Genomic DNA, 19671 nt, shown 5'->3' with positions numbered 1-19671 from the left:
CTATGCACATTTTATTCTATCTACTCACCTGGAAGGTATCTTGATTGCTTCAAATAGTACTGTTTAGCTGTAGAAGCAGTTGATAATTCAGCATCTGATGTTAGGGCAATAGCAGAAGATTTGCTCTTGGTTTCCCCAGTCAAGTAGCTGGAGCCTGAGGGTACAGACTCCGGAAGCCTTGGGAGAGGAGGTAAGGTAGCAATTACAGCACTAAAATGGCAAGTTCTTCCTTACCCTCTATGGTGTTTCAGACCACTCAATGTGACGCCATTGGAATCCCTTGCTGAGAGGAATTCTGAATGCCATCTCCCTACACCCCCGTTAGGCCAGATACAGAATTACTACTAATACCAGACAGTATTCTGCACGGTGCAGAATGTGCTGCCCTGTTCCCCAGTACACGGAACAGATGTGTGGAGAGGCGGGCCCTTCCTTGGTGTGGGGTGGTGCCAGCAGGGGGTGTCACCCGTGTCTCCCTCAGCCTGGTTCCTGTGTGGGAATTGAGGACTTTCACCTTCCAGGCTTAGCTCTGCCTCTTTCCTAAGGCCATCCTAACAATGCAACTGGGTGAGGCAGTCATCTCTATCAGAAGATGGGCTGCAGTTTTGTTTGTTTGTTTTTTACTGCTCAATACTCTAGGCGTTATAAACAACTGCCCATCTCCCTGTCAACATCCTCTTTCTTTGCAGGGGCCCGGATGGACCATCCAATCCCCATTGCCTGGAAAAGTTCACAGTTACTCCCTGCAAATTCATACTACCATATCCTCTCCCACTCACCAAGTCCACGCCCTGGAAAATGGACACTGCCCCATTGGGCCATAGACTCACCATTTCTTGCTAGTTTAATCACAGATAGAAGCTTTTACCCATTCCCTTAACTTACTCTTTGTTTGGTGGGGCTGGGGATTGAACTCGGGACTGTTCATGCTCTAACGCTGAGCTTTCCCTCTAGCTTAGCAGCCTCAGTAGAACTTGTATGGCTCCTTGAAGCTGTTTCATTGTTGGTGTTTAATACACACTCTTATGTGGCAGGTATTTGAAACTCTAGCTCCCACGGCTGAATATCTGATAGGCTGAAGATCTCTGCTTAGTGCAACTACCTATTTGGTAACTGTCTACTGATGATAAGCATACACATAAGTGTCAATATCCATATCTTGCTTTTGTCTACCTATTAAAGATAACTATTATGCTGTTTCTTGCTCAAGTCTGTAATACTAACTTCTTGGGGGCTGAGTATCGGAGGATCGTGGTTTGAGTCCTGCCTGGGCACAAAGAATTTTGCAAGACTCCCTCTTGATCAGTGTGATCTCTTTGGACTTTGACTCACAAGTAGTTAAGATTACAGGCTTGAGCTACTGAACCTGGCCAGTCTCTATCTTAAAAAGTAACTGTGGGAGCGCATGCCACACACCCTCACTCATCCTTTGTTGTGAGAGTCACGATTCTAATTTTTTCAGAGTTATACATAAAGGTTTTAGGCTGCATCAAAGAAAATATTAGTTCTCTTTGTCTTTTAAGGTCTACACTCATTATAATTAGTGAGTGGTCCAATCCACTTCCCCCAGGAATGAGAACGCTTACCGAAACGGAGAGTCTTTCCTCCTCTTTTCCTTGAGAACAGTCATGCTTGGCTTTTTAGAATGGGAGGCTCCGTAGTCCCAGTCCTCTAGGTCCTCCCAGCTATCACAAGACTTGAGGACAGTCTGACCCCAACGCCGCCTGCCATTTTTGTGACCCAGTGTGCCAGCTGGCTTCTGCAGTGGAAAGCAGACATCATCATCTTCCAACATTTCCTAGAGGCCTTTGGAGCATGACATTGGCTGACACTGAGGGCCCCAGTTCTCCCGCGACAATTGACAACAAAGACATATTCTGAGACATGGCAGCCTTGGGTGGTCATGTCATTGTTCTAGATGGTCCTACTACTTACTACACAGGGTTCTATGTGAGCCTACTGCTCCTAGGTTACAAAGCTGCGCAGCACAATAGGGTACTGAGTCCTGAGTGTACCTAAATATATCCAAACAGAGAAAGGTACAGAAAAGGGCTGGGCTGAAGGTCTAGTAGAGCAAACCAGGTGCCCCCACTCTCGCCAAAAAATAAAAAAAGATGAGGAAGAAAACCAAAAGACAAGGTACAAGCCAGGTGCCAGCAGATCACGCTTGTAATCCTAGCCACTCAGAAGGCTGAGATCTGAGGATGGAGATTTGAAGCCATCCCGGGAAGATAAATCCATGAGACTCATATTCCAATTCATCAGCAAAAAGTTGGAGGTGGATGTGTGGCTCAAATGGTAGAGCAAGCAAGCAAACAAACAAATGACAAGGTATAGTAAATGTAGTCTAAAATATAAAAATGGTATCGTGTCCAGGATATTGACTGTGAGATGGGGGGGGGGTGGTCAGAGGGCTGGAAGTTGCTCTGACTGAGTGGGTGAGAGAATTAAAAAAAAAAAAAAGGCACTCAGAAATGTCCAGTGACAGAATCCTTAACCCAGTGTGAGCTGTCGGCATCAGGGTGGGTTAGTGGTTCTGTAACTCAGAGAATGAAAGCTAGCTCCAAGTACGTAGTGGCAACCCAACAAAGCCTAGGTCCCTTCCTTTCCCTTACTGTGCATTGACGTTGCGGGCCCCTCCCAAGGCTATGCGGAGTTCCTGAGGTTTTATATGAAAATAACCAAACAAACTTCCCTGTGTCCCAGCGTGACCTGAATCAAAAATTGTACTTTTTTTTTTTTTTTTTTTTTTGGGTCCGGTCATGGGGCCTGAACTCTGGGCCTGGGCGCTGTCCCTCAGCTCTTCAGCTCAAGGCTAGCGCTCTACCACTTGAGCCACAGCGCCACTTCCGGCTTTTTTCTTTTTGCTTATGTGGTGCTGAGGAATCGAACCCAGGGCCTCAGGCATGCAAGGCAAGCGCTCTACCACTGAGCCACCTTCCCAGCCCAAAAATTGTACATTTTAAGGGCTGGAAGCATGGCTCCAGCGATAGAACATGTGCCAGCAAGAACAAGTTCCTAATTTCAAAGCTCAGTATAAAGAAGGGGAAGGAAGAAAAGAAGGGAGGGAGGGAGGGAGGGAAGGAGAGAAGGAGAAATGTAACCCCGTGTGGCATGTGCTGGAGTGGCTCCCCCTGCTCTATACTCCCGCCTGCACTGCTTGCCTCTGGTCCTGGCAGCGTCATTCTCAGTGGGAAGCAGGGGGGTGAGGGGCTTCACAGCAAATGATGTAGAGCCTGTGCAGAAGCTGGGGGTCTTTCCCCTAGAAAGAGGCTAGGTAATGCAAGGGCAATTGCCAAATAGCTACAAGGCTGCCTTTCTAGGAGAGAAAGCTTTTTATTAAAAGCTGGATAGGGTAGTTCCCACCTAGAATCCCAGCTATGGAGGAGGCGTAGGTAGAAGGATCACAGGCCGAGGCTGGCCCTTGGGTGAAAGTGAGACCCTGACTGAAAAAATAGCTAAAATATAAAGGCCTGTGGTGTGCTAGGACTGCCAGCCTAGCAAGCATGAGGTGCTCAGTTCAGACTCTAGACACACACACACACACACACACACACACACACACACACACACACACACACACACACACACACACACACACACACACACACACACACACACACACACACACACACACACACACACACCTACTGGAAACAAAATTCTACCTCCATATAGGGAAGAATTTTCTAATATTCAGAACTTTCCACTAACTATCCCAGAGGTAGTTTTAAAATAATGGAGACAAGTATGTATTCACTCAGCAAATATGTATTGAGAGAACTCGGGACTCTGGGGCTATGTGGAGAATATTCCTGACCATGTGGAGTTTGCTTCCTAGGGGGAAGGGCCAGAAGATCAACCATAAACTCAATGCTCAGTAATTAACAGTAGGTTAGAAGGTGCCTCGGGAGAGGGTGGGTGGCAGGGGTGACTTGGGGAAGATTACGTCAGCGTGTGTAAGGTGGATTTCACGCCCAAGGTGCTGCAGGGCAGACACATTTGTCAGTGGTCATCCCAAGAGAGGATACCAGCAATCACCTGGCACCTCATGAGCTTCCACAATTGAACAGGAAGAGGACTCACCACCCTGCCTCTCACTTCAAAAACACAACAATCTGTTCACATCCACTTGAAATTCCTGTTAAAATCCTTAGGATTTGGGATTGGTTTTGAGGATTCCGTTTCTCTTGAATTCTTTTAGAAATTAATGGGGACTGGAGGGATGGTTTTTCATTCTGCAAGTCTCCCTATTTGGCTGTCCTACCCCCACCACAGTACTCTTGTCAGAAATGCCCAAGACCCAAACCCCCAGTCCTCCCCCCCACCCCGCCCCATCCCCAACCCGTCACCTGCCACATGGCAGGTACTCACTGCAGCCACATTTGGGATGATACTTGGAAACAGTGTCAAGGATGGCTTCTGCTGGCTGGGCTGCTTCGAGGGCTGCTGGACCCCCGTGGTCTGGGGCGGCTGGATGGACTGCAGGGGTTGGTGGCTGTGTTTTGGCTGAGGCTGCCCCGCAGTGGGCTCAGCTCCTCCAGGCCGAGGCTTAGGCTCTGCTTCTGCTGGAGATGGCTTGGTTTCCAGCAGCTGCTTGCTTACAGTCTGTCTGGATTCCAGGTGATGCGAGGAGGGACCAAGTACCTGACCGACTTGAAAGTACGGGTGCTTCAGAGCCTGTGAAAGCATGGAAGGTTTTACAGGATGGTGGCTTAGTTCGTCTCCATGTCTCGGGCTTTCAAACTTGGCACCGATTGTCCACCATTACAATGGATATTGATCCCAGGGCCTCACATGTCCCTACCCCAACAGGGGACTCCTTCCCTGCAAGAAGTACCTTGCTGCTACCCTGAAACCAAAAGAAAAACTCATCTCCCAGGATAAAGACCATCTATAAATCTTTTCGTTGTTGTTTGATCTTTTCTATAAATTGTAACACTACTCTCAGCCACAGGGAGAAACATTAAGCATTTCATTGTTGGGCTGACTGCAGTGGCTCATGTCTGTAATCCCAACTACTGGGGAGGATTGAGGTTCCAAGGCTACCAGGGCAAGACAGTTTGTGAGACCCCATAGGAACCAACGAGCTGGGTGTGGCAGAGCACCTAGTTACTTGGGAGGCTGTAGGTAAGAGAATCATAAAATCATGGCTAGTCTGAAGGAAAACCTGGAGACACATGTGAAAAATAATGAAAGCAAAAGGGGCTGGGGCATGGCTTAGGTAGAACAGCATCTTCAAAGCCCTGAGTTTAAAGCACAGTATCTCTAAAAAAAATTTTTGGGGGGCTGGGAAGGTAGCTCAGTGGTAGAGCGCTTGCCTTGCATGCCAGAGGCCCTGGGTTCAATTCCTCAGCAGCACATAAGCAAAAAGAAAAAAGCCGGAAGTGGTACTGTGGCTCAAGTGGTAGAGCGCTAGCCTTGAGATGAAGAGCTGAGGGACAGTGCCCAGGCCCAGAGTTCAGGCCCTACGACCGGACCCCCCCCCCAAAATTTTTTTTGGTCGAAACTGGCAAAAATTTCAATATACAAATTACTTATTCAAATACTCCTGCACTAATGCTTCTTGTTTTTTTTCCCAGATGACCATTAGAGACATTTCCATAAATTAAAAATTTAAAAAATCAAGGTATTTCATATGGAATTTACATTTAAATGATAAAAATACAATAAAAGTTATTATCCTTCTCTCCATTTTCTTTTTGGCAGAAGTGGGATTTGAATTCTAGACCTCACACTTAGTAGGCAGGGGCTCGGCTACTTGAGCCATTCCTCCAGCCCCAAGGCATCTCTTTTCTTTTCTTTTCTTTTCTCTCTCTCTCTCTTTCTCTTTCTTTTTTGTTGTTGTTTTCTATGTTGGTCCTGAGGCTTGAACTCAGGGTCTAGGAGCTGTCCCGGGGCTTTTTTGCTAAGGGTTGTATCACTTGGAGCCAGAAGCTCCACTTTGGCCTTTTGTGGAGATTAAGAGACTTCTGGATTTTCCTGCCTAGGCTGGCTTCAAACCTCGATTCTCAAATCTCAGCCTCCCGAGTAGCTAGGATTACAGACAGGAGCCATCAGTGGCATTTAAAGACCTAGAAACTTGCCCTAGTCACAAAGCAACAAAGGGCAGGTGTTGCAATGTTGCCCTCTTGTGGATGCTGGAGGAGGAACGTCTTCAGTCCAGTCTTATGGACACGGTGAACAGGAATCCCACCCTTAACCAAAGGAGAACTCAGAAAAGCCTTCTGTGTGTCTTAATTTTTCCTCATCACCACTGTCAAACCCCAGAATCATCGAGAGCGATCCCATTCAGTCAAACCTTGTTTTGCTTCTCTTTTTCCCCTCCTCTCTGGCTGTCCCTCCTTCCCCTTCGTTCCTCCCTTCTCTCCCTTCCTTTTCTTCCTTTCTTCTCTCCTTACATCTGTCCTTCCTTTCTTTATGGTTCTTATGGATGTATAAGGCCTTCCCCATACTTGAACAAGCGCTTGAAACACTGCTCATTTGAATGATAGAACATAGAAATCATTGCCATAGCCAGTCTCAGAATTTTCTCAAAGATCTTACATATACCAAAAGTCGACTGATCACATGCAATGGGTATCTTGGGGTTTTAGGGCTTCATCCCCTTGGGGGAAACTAATGGAGCACGCACTGTCTTTGGAAATGAAAACATCCTTGTATTGGGAAAACCTGAAAATTGAAAGAGCCCACAACACGCCAGGGAAATGTGTCCTACCTGGCTTGCCGTCGGTCGTTTCTTTGGGTCCCAATTCAACATTTCGGTCATCAGCTGAATGGCCTCATTACTGGCATTGGGAATGAGGGTCTTCAGGTTGATGGGGGCACACTGGGGAAAGCGGAAGTTCATGGAGGATGCCAGCTGGTACCCTTCGGGCCAGTCACTCTGTGTAGGCAGAACAAGGAGAAACGTGATTTAGGCATCAACTCTGAAATGCAAGAATAACACAGACACCATTCAGGTGGGGGGATTTTTCATGTTGACTCAAATGCAAAAATAAAATTCCATGCTTTATGTACTATCGGGTTCCACAACCCATATAGAAAGAAGACTTAACCGAGACTTGGCACACCACAAGAAATCACGTTTATAAATTTCAATGTGTTAAGCTCTTGTCTGTTTTTGAATCTTGATGATGACAACTTTGAATAAATAAGAACAAATCAGTCTCACTGCATGTTATATACCAAATCCAGTGTTAAAATCATATGTAGCTGAGATGATAATTATGTTAAAACATAACATCTCTATTTGGTTATCTAATGTTAGAGACAAGGCACATGCTAATATTTAATTAGGACATAATTATAGAGAGTTAAAACTACTTACTAAACACATCTCAGAAAGTAAGCTACTGCTTGAAAGTTAATATTAATCGAAAAATGCACAGTTCAAGAAACCAAGTTTCTGGCTGGGTGTGGTGGCTCATGCCTCTCTAATCCCAGTTCCTCAGGAGATGGAGGTTGGGAGGATTGACCATGGAACAAGTTGGTGAGACTGCACCTCAATAAATAAGCCAGTCGTGGTGGTGCACACCTGTGATCCCAGTTATACAAGAGGCAAAATGCTGTCTTAGGCTGGCCCCAGGCACAAACACAATACTGTATCTGAAAAAATAACTAAAACAAAAAGGGCTGGGCATGTGGTTAAAGTGGTAGGGTGCCTGTCTAGCAAGCAAAAGTTGCTGAGTTCAAACCCTAGTACCACAAGAAACCAAAATATCCATGCAGGACAGACACAAGGGGTCGAGAGATGAGAAAGTCCAGGCCCCTGCGGTTAATGACTTGATACCAATAGACACACGTAGAGCAAGTGACCTCCAAACTATGTGGTGAGCGCTGGCCATTAATGCAAAGTGACTCTCCAAATGGAATTTTTTTCTTGTTTTTGTTTTTGTGCCAGTAGTGGGGCTTAGACTCATAGCTTCATGCTCACTCAAGGCTGGTGCTTTTCCACCTGAGCCATGGCTCCACTTCCTGCTTTTTGCTGGTTATTCAGAGGTTATCTAGAGATAAGAGTCTCCTGGATTTTTCTATCTAGGCTGGCTTTGAAACATGATCCTCAGATCTCAGCTTCCTGAATAGCTTGGATTATAGGCCATTAGTTCCTAGCTCTCTTAAGTTCTTAACAAAGATGGGTCCTTTCTTCTTCAGTCTGGTGTGATTCTGGCGTCTTAAAATCCTTTTCCTGGGCACCAGTGGGTTAGGCCTGCAATCCTAGCTACTCAGAAGGCTGAGATCTAAGGATCCTGGTTTGAAGCCAACCTGGGAAGGAAAGTCTATGAGACTCTTATCTCCAGTTAGTCACATAAAAAGCCAGAAATGGTTCTGTGACTCAAGTGGTAAAATGCTAGCCTTGAGCAAAAGGAGCCCAGCAACAGTGCCCAGATCCAGAGTTCAAGCCCCAGGATTGACAATAAAAAAAGGAAAAAAAAAAAAAGAAAAATAAATCCTTTTCCTTCCTCAATAAGCAAATAAAGATAAAAACCATTAAATTATAAAGCAATTTGAAAATGCATATATCAGACAACAGTCATAAATAATCAAAGCTTATAAAATGGAAAGCCAAGAGGCAACTTAGAAATAAAAGTGATAGCAAGTGGGGCACATGAGTACTTACTTTCTTAGGAGTCCCTAAAACTTGGCAAATTTTGAAGATTTCGTCCACCTCACTTGTCCCTGGGAAAAGAGGTCGGAATGTATACAGTTCCGCCATTATGCTTCCGACGGCCCACACATCTATGGGGGAGCTGTACACTGAAGATCTTAGCAGGACTTCAGGAGCACGATACCTGGGGAACAGAAAACCAAACAGAAGCTGCTCTGGGTGAGATTTCTCAGGGAGGTGGGTATAGGGCTCTACTCTGGTCATGGGTCCTATTCAAGGTACAGACAGTGCCTTCTGTATACCAGGCATTTGTACAACAGGCTGCACACAACCACCAACAATTCGTGATGCTGGTTACAACTACAGATGGGATGTCCAGGTTGCCTGAAACTGGAGTTCACATGAATGATAGGGAAATAAGCATGCTTAGATTATTAAGGAAGAAAATGGGTATCAGATATAACACATCAAAAGGGATGCTTTCCCTTTTTATCAGTTTGAAAGTGTTCATACCATTAATCCACTCCTCTCTGTGGACAATAATGGCTCTGGCTCTGTGTATGTGTATGTGTGTGTGTGCATGTGTTCCAGTCCTGGGGCTTGAACTCAGGGCCTGGGTGCTGTCACTGAGTTTCTTTTGCTCTAGTTTGGCACTCTATCACTTAAGCTACAGCTCCACTTCTAGTGCTCTCTCTCTCTCTCTCTCTCTCTCTCTCTCTCTCTCTCTCTCTCTCTCTCTCTCTCTCTCTCTCTCTCTCTCTCTCTCCCCCTCTCTCTCTTTCTCTCTCTCTCTCTGTGATTAATTGGAGATAAGAATCTCATCTCACAGACTTTCCTGCCTGGGCTGGTTTTGAACCTCAATCTTCAGATCTTAGCCTCCTGAATCACTAAGATGACAAATATGAGCCATTGGCATCCAGCAGGTTTTTTTTTTAGCTTGTTCATTTGTATGTTTGCTGTCATATAAGCAGCAGGAAGCAGAAATGTTTCTTTTCTGTTTTCAGCTGTGTACTCAGTGCCTAAAATCATCTATGGGACATACTTGGGTATGGAATCACATTGGTTGCATGCATGGATGAGATCCTTTCTCTGTCTCTTAGTTCACGGATTAGAATAGTTACTGACCAATTCTACCCCCTCACTAAAATATCAAATTAATTTCTCTGTTTTGCTTTAAATGTCCACTGTGGAACCTACAGAAAGACAGTGAATGCATTCATCAGAGGAAAATATCAACAGAGTCTCAGTCCTCAGAGGAGCTGATACATTACCATCTGGTAGATACATAATCAGTATATGGTGGCTGTGATCTTAATTCTCTTGCAAGTCCAAAATCAGCGATTTTCACAAGTTCTGGACCCATGCAAAGCAAGTTTTCTGGTTTCATGTCCCTGTGAAAAAAACCTGGCAAGACAGAGGACAATGAGAATCAGTCATCTTGTTGAAACAATTTGGTTCGTAAATGACAATCGAGTCTCCCTACTGTGATAGAAACTCAGTGTTAAGCAAATCACACTTCTCTTCTAAGCAGGGACTGGACTGGAGCCTTCTTTCACAATGATCTGGCAAGCAAGTTCACATACCATGCAAGAACACTAAAACAGCCACTCATCTGAGGAGCCTTTTTTACTGTGACTCAAGCAGGTCTGGGTACAAGGACGAACCTGGCATACCATGACTATCTCCACACATTCCTACAAGTGCTACTATGTAGGAGACCAGGGGTTGAGGTCCAGAGAAAAGGGGCTTGCCAAGAAGCACTTCCCAGTCAGTTTAATGTCAGTGTGGTGGGCCTTTCTACTGTTCTGCCATACTGTGACTTAACACAAGATTCCTGGAGTAGAACTGTTTGTTTATTGTAAAGGACATTAGACAAAAATGGAACTCTATATTCTACGGTGTATATATACTATATATTTATAATATATACTATATATATTATACAGTACATTATATCATATATACTATATGTTATATATATATACATATACAATATATGTATAATAGCATACACACCATACTATGTATACTATATATGCATATAGTACATATAGCATACATATATAGTATATATGTGCCATATTATATTATATATAATATATACTATATATGTATTGGTATGGTATATATGCATATATACTATACTCCTTATATACTATATACATATATATGTACATAGCTATACATATAGTGTGTAGCTTTCCATATGTATAGTACATGTATATATTTTATTAGCAATATTGGGATTTACACTCGTGGTCTCATGCTTGCTAAGCAGGTGTTCTACTACTTGAACCATACACCCCGTCACTACCAATCCACCTTCTTTTTCTGTTATTATTTCCACTAGTGTCTCTTGTTGTTGCCTGCGGATGCCTTTAGATCTTGGTGTTCCTACATGTGGCCTCCATGTAGCTCGGACAACAGGTGTGTACCACCACACCACCATGCCTGCCTTATTGACTGCTAACTTTTTGTCCTGGCTGGCTTCAAACCTCTATCCTCCCCACCTCCTTCTCCCAAGTAGCTGGGATTAACTAATTTCTTCATTTAAATTTATCTTATGTTAGTAGTTCAGTTCTGGGGCATATTTTATAGTAGCTAGGTAAGGTGAGAGTAAAACCAGACAGCAAACCTCTAAACGGCTGAGTACATTATATACTTAAAATAAACCAGACATCTGTTACCTTGAAAAAATAGTTCAGTTTCTACTCACAGCTATGTCATTGAACAGCCCAACAATTATGATGCTTATAGTACCAATTCAATATATAGAACAAATGGATACCAAGACTAATGGGCAACACACAGAAAATGAGGCAGCAAACCCAGAGGAAAGAAAAGTAGACACACCCCTGAAATTCAGACTTGAAGTGGGGCTTCTCCTCAGGGTGACTGTAAGTGGACTAGGTGATCATCAATTATACAATTCATATGCAATTAATTTTTAACCATCATTTCATTTCATTTTATTTTATTTTTTGCCAGTCCTGGGGCTTGAACTCAGGGTCTGGGCACTGTCCCTGAGTTTCTTTTGCTCAAGGCTAGTGATCTACCACTTGAGCCACAGCGCCACTTCCAGCTTTTTCTGTTTATGTGGTACTGAGAAATCGAACCCAGGGCTTCATGCATGCTAGGCAAGCACTCTATGATTAAGCCACATTCCCAGCCTTAGCCAGTTTTAAAGTCCTAATTTCTCCTTTAATTGTGCCAGTTGGAAGATAATCACAGCATGAGTAAACATTAAGTTATCATGTTCGGCAATTTAAAATGGGCTGAGGAGCAATGATCTTTATTTCTATATATTCCTGGCCTTTACCAATTGTTTCTAGCCTATTGTAAATGACTTTTGAATTAAAAAGACACCAGTAATTTATCTCCAATATGTTCTACCCCAAATAAAAAGAACTGGAAAGTCTAGTTAGGCGACAATTGGTTCGTGCCTGCAATTTTAGCAACTCAGGAAAATCCTGAGTTGCTGGAAAATCAAGGGTTAGAAAAGTCATTGAGGTTCCATCTCCAATTAACCAGGAAAAAAGCTGACTCAAGTGGTAGAGTACCACTCATAAGCAAGCAAGCTGAATGAAAGTATGAGACGCAGAGTTCAAGCCTCAGTACTAGCAAAAAATGAGAGGAGAGACTCGGCAATATTCTAAATGGCATCTTTTGGAGACATATTGTGTCCTGCAGCAGCTAGAGGAGCAAGAGAAAGGCAGAGAGACTATAGAGGATGTGAGATGGAAGGGGACAGGGAGGGCAGGGTGGTGGTCACTTGTCCCCAGTCAGAACACACAGTGGTGTGACACACACTTTCCCAACTTAATATCTAACATCCGTGACTCACTGCACACAACCATTTCTATGTTTTGGACTATCAATTGTTTTTGGTTTGACACATATGCAAAAAAATGAATCACTTAAATAATAAATTCAAAGAAAAGAATAAACACCTGCTTTAATTTCCCTCAGAGAATAGGAACGACTAAATGCAAATGCTAAAATTATTGATAAAACAGCACTGGGTTATTAATTATTCAAATGTTAGGACCTGGGCATGGTGGATCAAAGAATTCCAGTGTTTTCATGAAGAAGGACTAGTCACATTTGACATTTCAGTTACAGTTGTGAGAAGGAGGGGCAGGATGAGTTTCTGATGACTGAATCAACAGATTGAAGATTTAAACTGTTAAAACCTCTCCTATGGAAAAAGATGGTTCTAGATTGCAGACATCCTGCTTTACACAGGGCTAGAAAAACAATAAAGTGTATGTATGTAAGTATATACCCCAAACTTGCAGGTATACAATCTAACATTATTTAACAGCTGACACACGTTGCCTGTGTGGGAACTCAACAGCACAGAGGTAAACATCGAGATACCTACCATGTTTATGGATAAACGCCAGTCCTTGTAATATTTGATACATAATGTTCCTGATGACTGACTCAGGAAATAATTTGTTTCTGGAAGAAATGGATAAATGAACAGTCATGACATCCTGTTAATCAGCCACTAGAGATTTTCCCCTGCCTCTGTTAGCCTCAGGATACTGGCTGAGGTATCATTTCCAGACTTACAGTGTAAAAGTGCATGCATTCAAAAGGTGGAAATAGAAATTTGTGTTGATGTGTTATCAAAACTCATCTATAAGAGTGATTGTACTGAACAAATACTCAGCAACTGATTTCTCTCTGTGTCTATGTATGTGTGCGTGTCTTCCAATTGAGATCTTCAGATCTCTGCCTCCTGAGGAACTGTATTACAGGTGTGAGCCACCAACCTAGACTTCCTTTCTCCATTCTTCTATTAACTTTTCCTAAGATGCTTGACCAGAAGGTTAAATGTCTACAGTTTTGCCTAAGACCAGCTTTATTACAGCTTGTCTGTTTATTTAGAGTAGTGGGGTTTGAATTTAAGACCCTGGCTTACTAAGCAGGTTCTCTACCTCTTGAGCTACATCCTAGATTCACCTTTTAAAGCATAAATGTTAGACGTGCTTATCTGAAATATCTATCTTGCCTTTTAAAGAATTATCCCAGAAAAGTGGTGGCTTCTCTTTCCAGAGTTAAATGTTGCCATTCAACAACAATAATAGGCTAATTCAAATCCACTTCTTGAAATGATTTATTTCTCTGTCCTAAAGTGCAATATATTCAAATGATCCAAGGAGATTGTGGACAAAATAACAGGACAAATATATTTCTCATAAAACACATACATACCTGTCTTTCATTAATTGATAGAGGTTCTCTTTCATATATTCAAATATAAAATAAAGATGGTCATTTTCTCTGATAACTTCTTTTAATTTAATCACATTGGCATGATTAAGTTTCTTCAGAGACTGCAAAATAGCAAAGCATTGAATTCTTTTTTTTTTTTTTTTTTTAGTACTGGGGTTTGAATTCAGAGCCCTGCTAGGTAGGTGCTCTACCACTTGAGCCATGCCTTTAAGTTCTTGTTGCCCTAAGTTCTTTTTCAGACAGGGTCTTGCATTAAAAAAAAATATTGTTTTGCCTTTCAGGCTGGTCTGGACTGTAATCTTCCTATCTCTACCTCATTGAGATGGGATCTCCCCATCCCTCTAATAGTCTTTTGCATAGCTGGAATTACAGAGATATGACATCTGGCTAAAGCATTAAATTCTTAAGACAAATTAACAGAAGTTGGCAAAAATCTCATTCAATGGTAGTTATGATAATGACTTTAATTTTCTGTTGCTTCTGGATTCATGAGTTACATTTTAATAGCTACAAAAAATTTAAACATTTAAGAATACCTAAAGCAAGTAGTACATGTATATTAAGTGCAAGTATTAATCAAGCTAACAATAGCTACCAATCAATTCAATCTGTCTTTCTGTGTGTGTGTGGAGGGAGGATGGGAGGGAATTAAGGCAATCTTATTTTTGACTTAGCCATTGAAATATCTCTAATACTTGTTAAAGCTGTACAGCATAAAATATAGGAAATGGTATGTAAATTTAAAAAGATGATTTCTATGTTGCTTTGTATGTCCCTCCCCCACAGTATAACCCCTGCTTTCACTGTATTTGATGTTGGTATAATTTGTGGAGGGGAAGGGCAAAAACAAATCGTTTAACTAGGGATACAGGTGGACCCATTGCAACAATGAGATGTACAAGTCGTTATGTCGAAAAACAAACTTTACAACTTTGGTGGGGGGGGGGATCAGGTGAGGGGAGGTAGGGGGAGTATGGGAAGGGATGGGAAGGGGAAACAAAGAGGAGGCAACAATGCTTGATAAGAAATGTACTCGTTATCTTGCCCATGTAATTGCAACTCCTCTGTATGGTATTCTCACAATAAAAAAGAAGAAAAGAAAAGAAATTTAAAAAGTTATCTTTCTTTTGCTAGTCTGAATTTAAAATGCTCTTCTCTAAAAGACTTAGAAGTGAGAGAGAACTTTCAAATAGGAGGCCATATTTCTGTTGTCCACTAACATCAGAGCAGGAAGCTGTGAGAAGTTATTTTTGGAAGATGAAGGAAAATGTAAACACCATTATCTTTGAATGCTTCCCAATTATTCCCAGGGAATATTTTTTTTTGCTATTGTCTGGCACAAGATGGAGTTAGGTCTTGAGTTCTGTTCATTTCTCAGACTTTACCTTAACTTCTCTCAGGTTCATACATTCATCCCAAGAATAGAACTTTCTCTTCATCCTGAAATAAACAAGAAGATATTCAGTGCTCTGGATTGAGGATTACAAAATACAAATGACACAATGGCTTTCTTCCTTTATTACTGGGGTTCACTTTGGGGAAATGATGGTACCACTTCCTCTGTCTTAGAAACACATTATTACTTCCCTCCTTCTCAAGCTGCTGATAGAGGCCAGGCCTGTGTCATGTCTGACTTTCCAACCTCACACAGTCAACTGTTATGAAGCTCCCATTCTGGGTGAGTTCTTAACATTGTTTAATCAGTATAACTGAGTCTTTTCACATTTCTTCTCTTTCTGGAACTTAAATAGTAAATATGAAATACATATTTTGGAAGGGGCTGGAGGAAGAATCATAAATTTTAGTAGTAAATTTAGTCAACTTGACATAAGAAGACCTCAGCTATAAAGCAAAATGAATGAAACCAGCCAAAATTTCAGAAGTGACCAAACATTAGAAATGACTGTTGCCGCCTTCCTCTTCTCTCCTTCCTTCTTTTCTCTCCTTCCTCCACCCCTTCCTTCTTCTCCCTCTCCCCTCTCTTCCTGTGGTCCTCCTCTTCATATTCCTCCTTTTCTTATTCCTCCTCCTTCTCTTCATCTTCCTCCTGCTCCTGTCTCTCCTCCTCTTCTTCCTTTCTCCTCTTCCTCTTCTCCTTCATCTCCTATTTTTCCTTCTCTTTTCCTCTCCTCTTCTTTTCCCTCTTCTTTTGTTCTTCCTTTTCATTCCTCTTCTTCCTCCTCCTCTTCCTCCTCCTCCCTCTCTCACTTGCTATTTTAGTCTTGGGACTGACTCCAAGGCCTTTCTCAAATTCTGTTCTTTACTTTCTTCTTCTGTCCCAGTGTTGAAAGTTGAGAGTAAAATAATGTCCCAAAGTATACAATAGATAAGGGTTCTGTACTATATATGAATGGATTTTCAGTCACCACACAAGATAGGAGTTGAGAAAAGTCAGGGTTTGTGTCCTAAAACTGTTTTTTTCAGGCATAAGAATTCAAAGGCTGGATTATGAAAAGTAAATATATATATATATATATATATATATATATATATATGCCCTATTCTTTCATTTACTATTATAACTCCTGGTGAGATGTTCTAGAAAATTCTGAGGAAGCTTATAATTACTGAATTAAGTGCAGTAATTATTATAATCTGGCTCCTCCAAGGTCATGAGTTGCAGGTGAGGAAGGTGGTCAGGAACTGGCAGCTGCAGGACTACAAGTCTGGCATGCAACGGCTGCTCCCCGGCTGGGCAGCCTTGGAAGAGCCACTGGGTCACCTCTCTGGGCCTCACAATTTTTGGTCATAGAGTACATTACTTCACCGAGACGCTTACTGTAACATGCTTTCTGCAACACGCAGGAAACAGATACTCTTCTTGTTCTGTGCATCAGCGTTTCATTGATGGTCACGCAGGCACTATAAATTTATGAGGCAGTTTGATTAAACTGAGGGCTCATGGCTTACTCATTTCAGTGCTGAAATGAGACAGGGCAGTATTCCCCACTGCCTATTGCTAAAACTTAAAAAAATACAGCAGTTTGACATACAATTGAAAATATATAATTAAAGATGGATGCTGGTGGCTTACTCCTTCTTGTAATCCTAGCTACTCAGGAGGCTGAGAGTTGAAGATCATGGTTTGAAGCCAGCCCAGGCAGGAAAGTCTTCAAGACTCTTATCTTCAACTAACTAACCAAAAGTCGGAAGTGAAGCTATAGCCAATGTGGTAAAATGCTGAACATGAGCAAAAAAGCTCAGGGATAGAGACTTTTTTTTTTTTTGGTAGTGGGGCTTGAGCTCTGGGACTGAGGGCTTTCCCTCAGCTCTTCAGCTCAAGGCGAGCACTCTACCACTTGAGCTACAGGGCCACTTCCGGTTTTCTGGTGGTTTATTGGAGATAAGAGTTTCACAGACTTTCTTGCCCAGGCTGGCTTTGAACTGTGATCCTCAGATCTCAGCCTCCTGAGTAGCAGGATTACAGGCGTGAGCTACCAGCGCCCAGCAGGGATAGAGACTTGTACCCTGAGTTCAAACCCTAGGAATAGCATACATAAAAGCATATTTTAATTTGACCTATTATCTCTCTGTCTGTCTCTCTTTATCTATCTACTCCATGTATCTTGGTGTAATATTAGGGAGTGAATTCAAGGCTTTTGCTAGACAAAGCCTGCTGCCACTGTAATCACACTTTAGCCCCTGTAACATTTTGCTTTTTTTTTTTTTGGTTGGTCATGGGGCTTGAACTCTGGGCCTGCGCTCTTCAGCTCAAGGCGAGTGCTCTACCACTTGAGCCACAGCGCCACATCTGGTTTTCGAGCAGTTTATTGGAGATAAGAGTCTCACTGCCACAAAATGTCATGTCAAAACCAGCTTTACAATGTTGGTGTGGGGGGGGAGGGGGGTATGATTGGGTGGAGGGGAGGGGGGAGGCTGGGAAGGGAGGTGAAGGGTAAACAAAGGAGGAGGCTGCAATGCTTGGTAAGAAATGTATGCATTATCCTGCCCATGTAATTGTAACCCCTCTGTACAGTATGTTCTCAAATAAAATAAAATAAAATATTAAAAAAAAAAAAAGAGTCTCACTGCCTTTCCTGCCCGGGCTGGCTTTGAACCATGATCCTCAGATCTCAGCCTCCTGAGTAGCTAGGATTACAGGTGTGAACCACTGGTGCTCGGCTACATTTTGCTTTTTGCTTTGTGTTTCAGCTAAGGTCTCATGCTCCTGCTCAGGCCAACTTTGGGCTGTGACCCTCCCACCTTCATCTCCCAAATAGCTTGGGTTACAGGCATGCACCACTATACTTAGCTCCTTACACATGTGTTTTAAACCATTACCTTTTGCAATACTTGAAGCATTTAAATTTTACATTATCATACTTTGGTAGTCATGGTAACCAGGGTAGACGATGGCTTCCATGTCCTTAGGATGCTTGAGAAAACCTCTGGAGAGGCCCAGGTGAGGAGAAAATGAGGCCTGCTGCCAACAACAGCACAGCTTTGCCACCCATGGGAGGAGTGAGTGGTGTGAGTTGGAGTGTGTCCCTTAAACATGATGTGTGGAAGTCAGGGTGGCTATATTTGGGGTTGGGGTCTTTACAAAGTAAATAAATATATAAAGTGAGGTCATTAAAGATGGTCCCTAATCCAACCTGTCTGCTGTCCTTACAAAAAGACACACAGAAATGGCTATAGAGGATACTATAAAGAAATAGAGGGAAGATGGCCATGCAGGGCCAGGACAAGAGGCCTGGAATAGATCCCTTTTCTCCCAGCCTTCAGAAGGAGACACCCCTGCCAACACCTTGATTTTAGACTTTGAGTCTCCAGAATTGAAAGTAGATACATTTATTATTTAGGCCACCCAGTCTGTTTTGGTATAGCAGCCCATTATGGCTGCTCCCTTACCTTGCAACGTTCAAGTTAAAGTCATAACCTGCAAAAGTATGACAGTGTTTGGAGATGGAGCCTTTAAGGGGTGATTAAAATTTAATGATACCTTCACAAAGGCCCAGAGCTGAAATCACTGGTGTCCTTATCAAGGAGCTTATGAAACACATGTACCCACAGATATTCTGAAAGCAAAGAGAAGATGGCTTCTGACAAGCCACCAAGAGAGGCCTCAGGAGAAGCCAACCGGAAATTCAGGCTTCTAGCCTCTGGACATACTCCTAAGAAAATGACAACAGCGGTCATAGACTGCCAGGCTCCACTCAAGCCTTCAACTTCTGAAACCTGGATGACAACTGAGAGCCATTTCATGAGCCCCCTAAGCCAGAACAACCCACTTAAGTCACCTCTACATTCCTGACCCATAAAAACTACGAATAAATATCTCTTCTTATTTTAAGCCCTAAGCTTTGAGGTATTTTGTTGGATAGCAATAAATACAGGAGATTAAAAAGAAATAATAGTAAACTTTAGTTCATTGATATGTCTAGGAAAATACTATATGCAACCCAGCATTATTCAATTTGACTTTTTTTTTTTTTGGTGGGAGGCCTATTGTCTTAAAACAGGTTCTACTTTGTATTCAACTTTAAACTTGAAAAATAAATTTTATTACTTTTAATTTCAGTATGAACGTTTTATGCATAAAAGACAGAGCACTTAAAGTATTTTTTTGTTTTGTCATTTGTATCTGACAAAATGGAAAATTAAAATAATATAAACAAAGATCATCAGGGGTAGCTTTTTGGTAATTCCCCACACACACACTTTTTTTTTTTTCAGATTAGCATGTTACTTTGTCAAACTAGCATGAGGTCTAAACTAGACTTCTACTGTGTGCTGCAAAATACTTCTGTAGCAAGCACATAACTACAGGAAGACCTGAGTTTCTCATGTAAGCCACAGCCCCCGCCCCGTGCCTGCCT

General features: G+C 42.4%; 1 protein-coding gene across 11 annotated transcripts in view; it reads right to left on the bottom strand.

The window, feature by feature from the left end:
* Positions 1-19671, bottom strand: part of Mak (male germ cell associated kinase) — a 49558-nt gene that overhangs the window by 18020 nt on the left and 11867 nt on the right. For all 11 annotated transcript variants that reach the window (XM_070024570.1, XM_070024569.1, XM_070024572.1 and 8 more), the window contains 9 exons: positions 15238-15292; positions 13832-13953; positions 12993-13072; positions 9880-10012; positions 8621-8792; positions 6719-6886; positions 4375-4680; positions 1587-1759; positions 29-177 (listed from right to left, as the gene is read on the bottom strand). In XM_070024570.1, coding sequence (XP_069880671.1) covers positions 29-177; positions 1587-1759; positions 4375-4680; positions 6719-6886; positions 8621-8792; positions 9880-10012; positions 12993-13072; positions 13832-13953; positions 15238-15292 — 1358 coding nt within the window. The remainder of the gene's footprint in view (positions 1-28; positions 178-1586; positions 1760-4374; positions 4681-6718; positions 6887-8620; positions 8793-9879; positions 10013-12992; positions 13073-13831; positions 13954-15237; positions 15293-19671) is intronic.

The sequence above is a fragment of the Dipodomys merriami genome, unplaced genomic scaffold, assembly GCF_024711535.1.
Source record: "Dipodomys merriami isolate MVZ:Mamm:240054 unplaced genomic scaffold, mDipMer1.0.p SCAF_16, whole genome shotgun sequence".
Classification (NCBI taxonomy): domain Eukaryota; kingdom Metazoa; phylum Chordata; class Mammalia; order Rodentia; family Heteromyidae; genus Dipodomys; species Dipodomys merriami.
The sequence above is the reverse complement of the archived record's forward strand: the minus strand, read 5'-3'. Positions and strand labels throughout refer to the sequence as shown.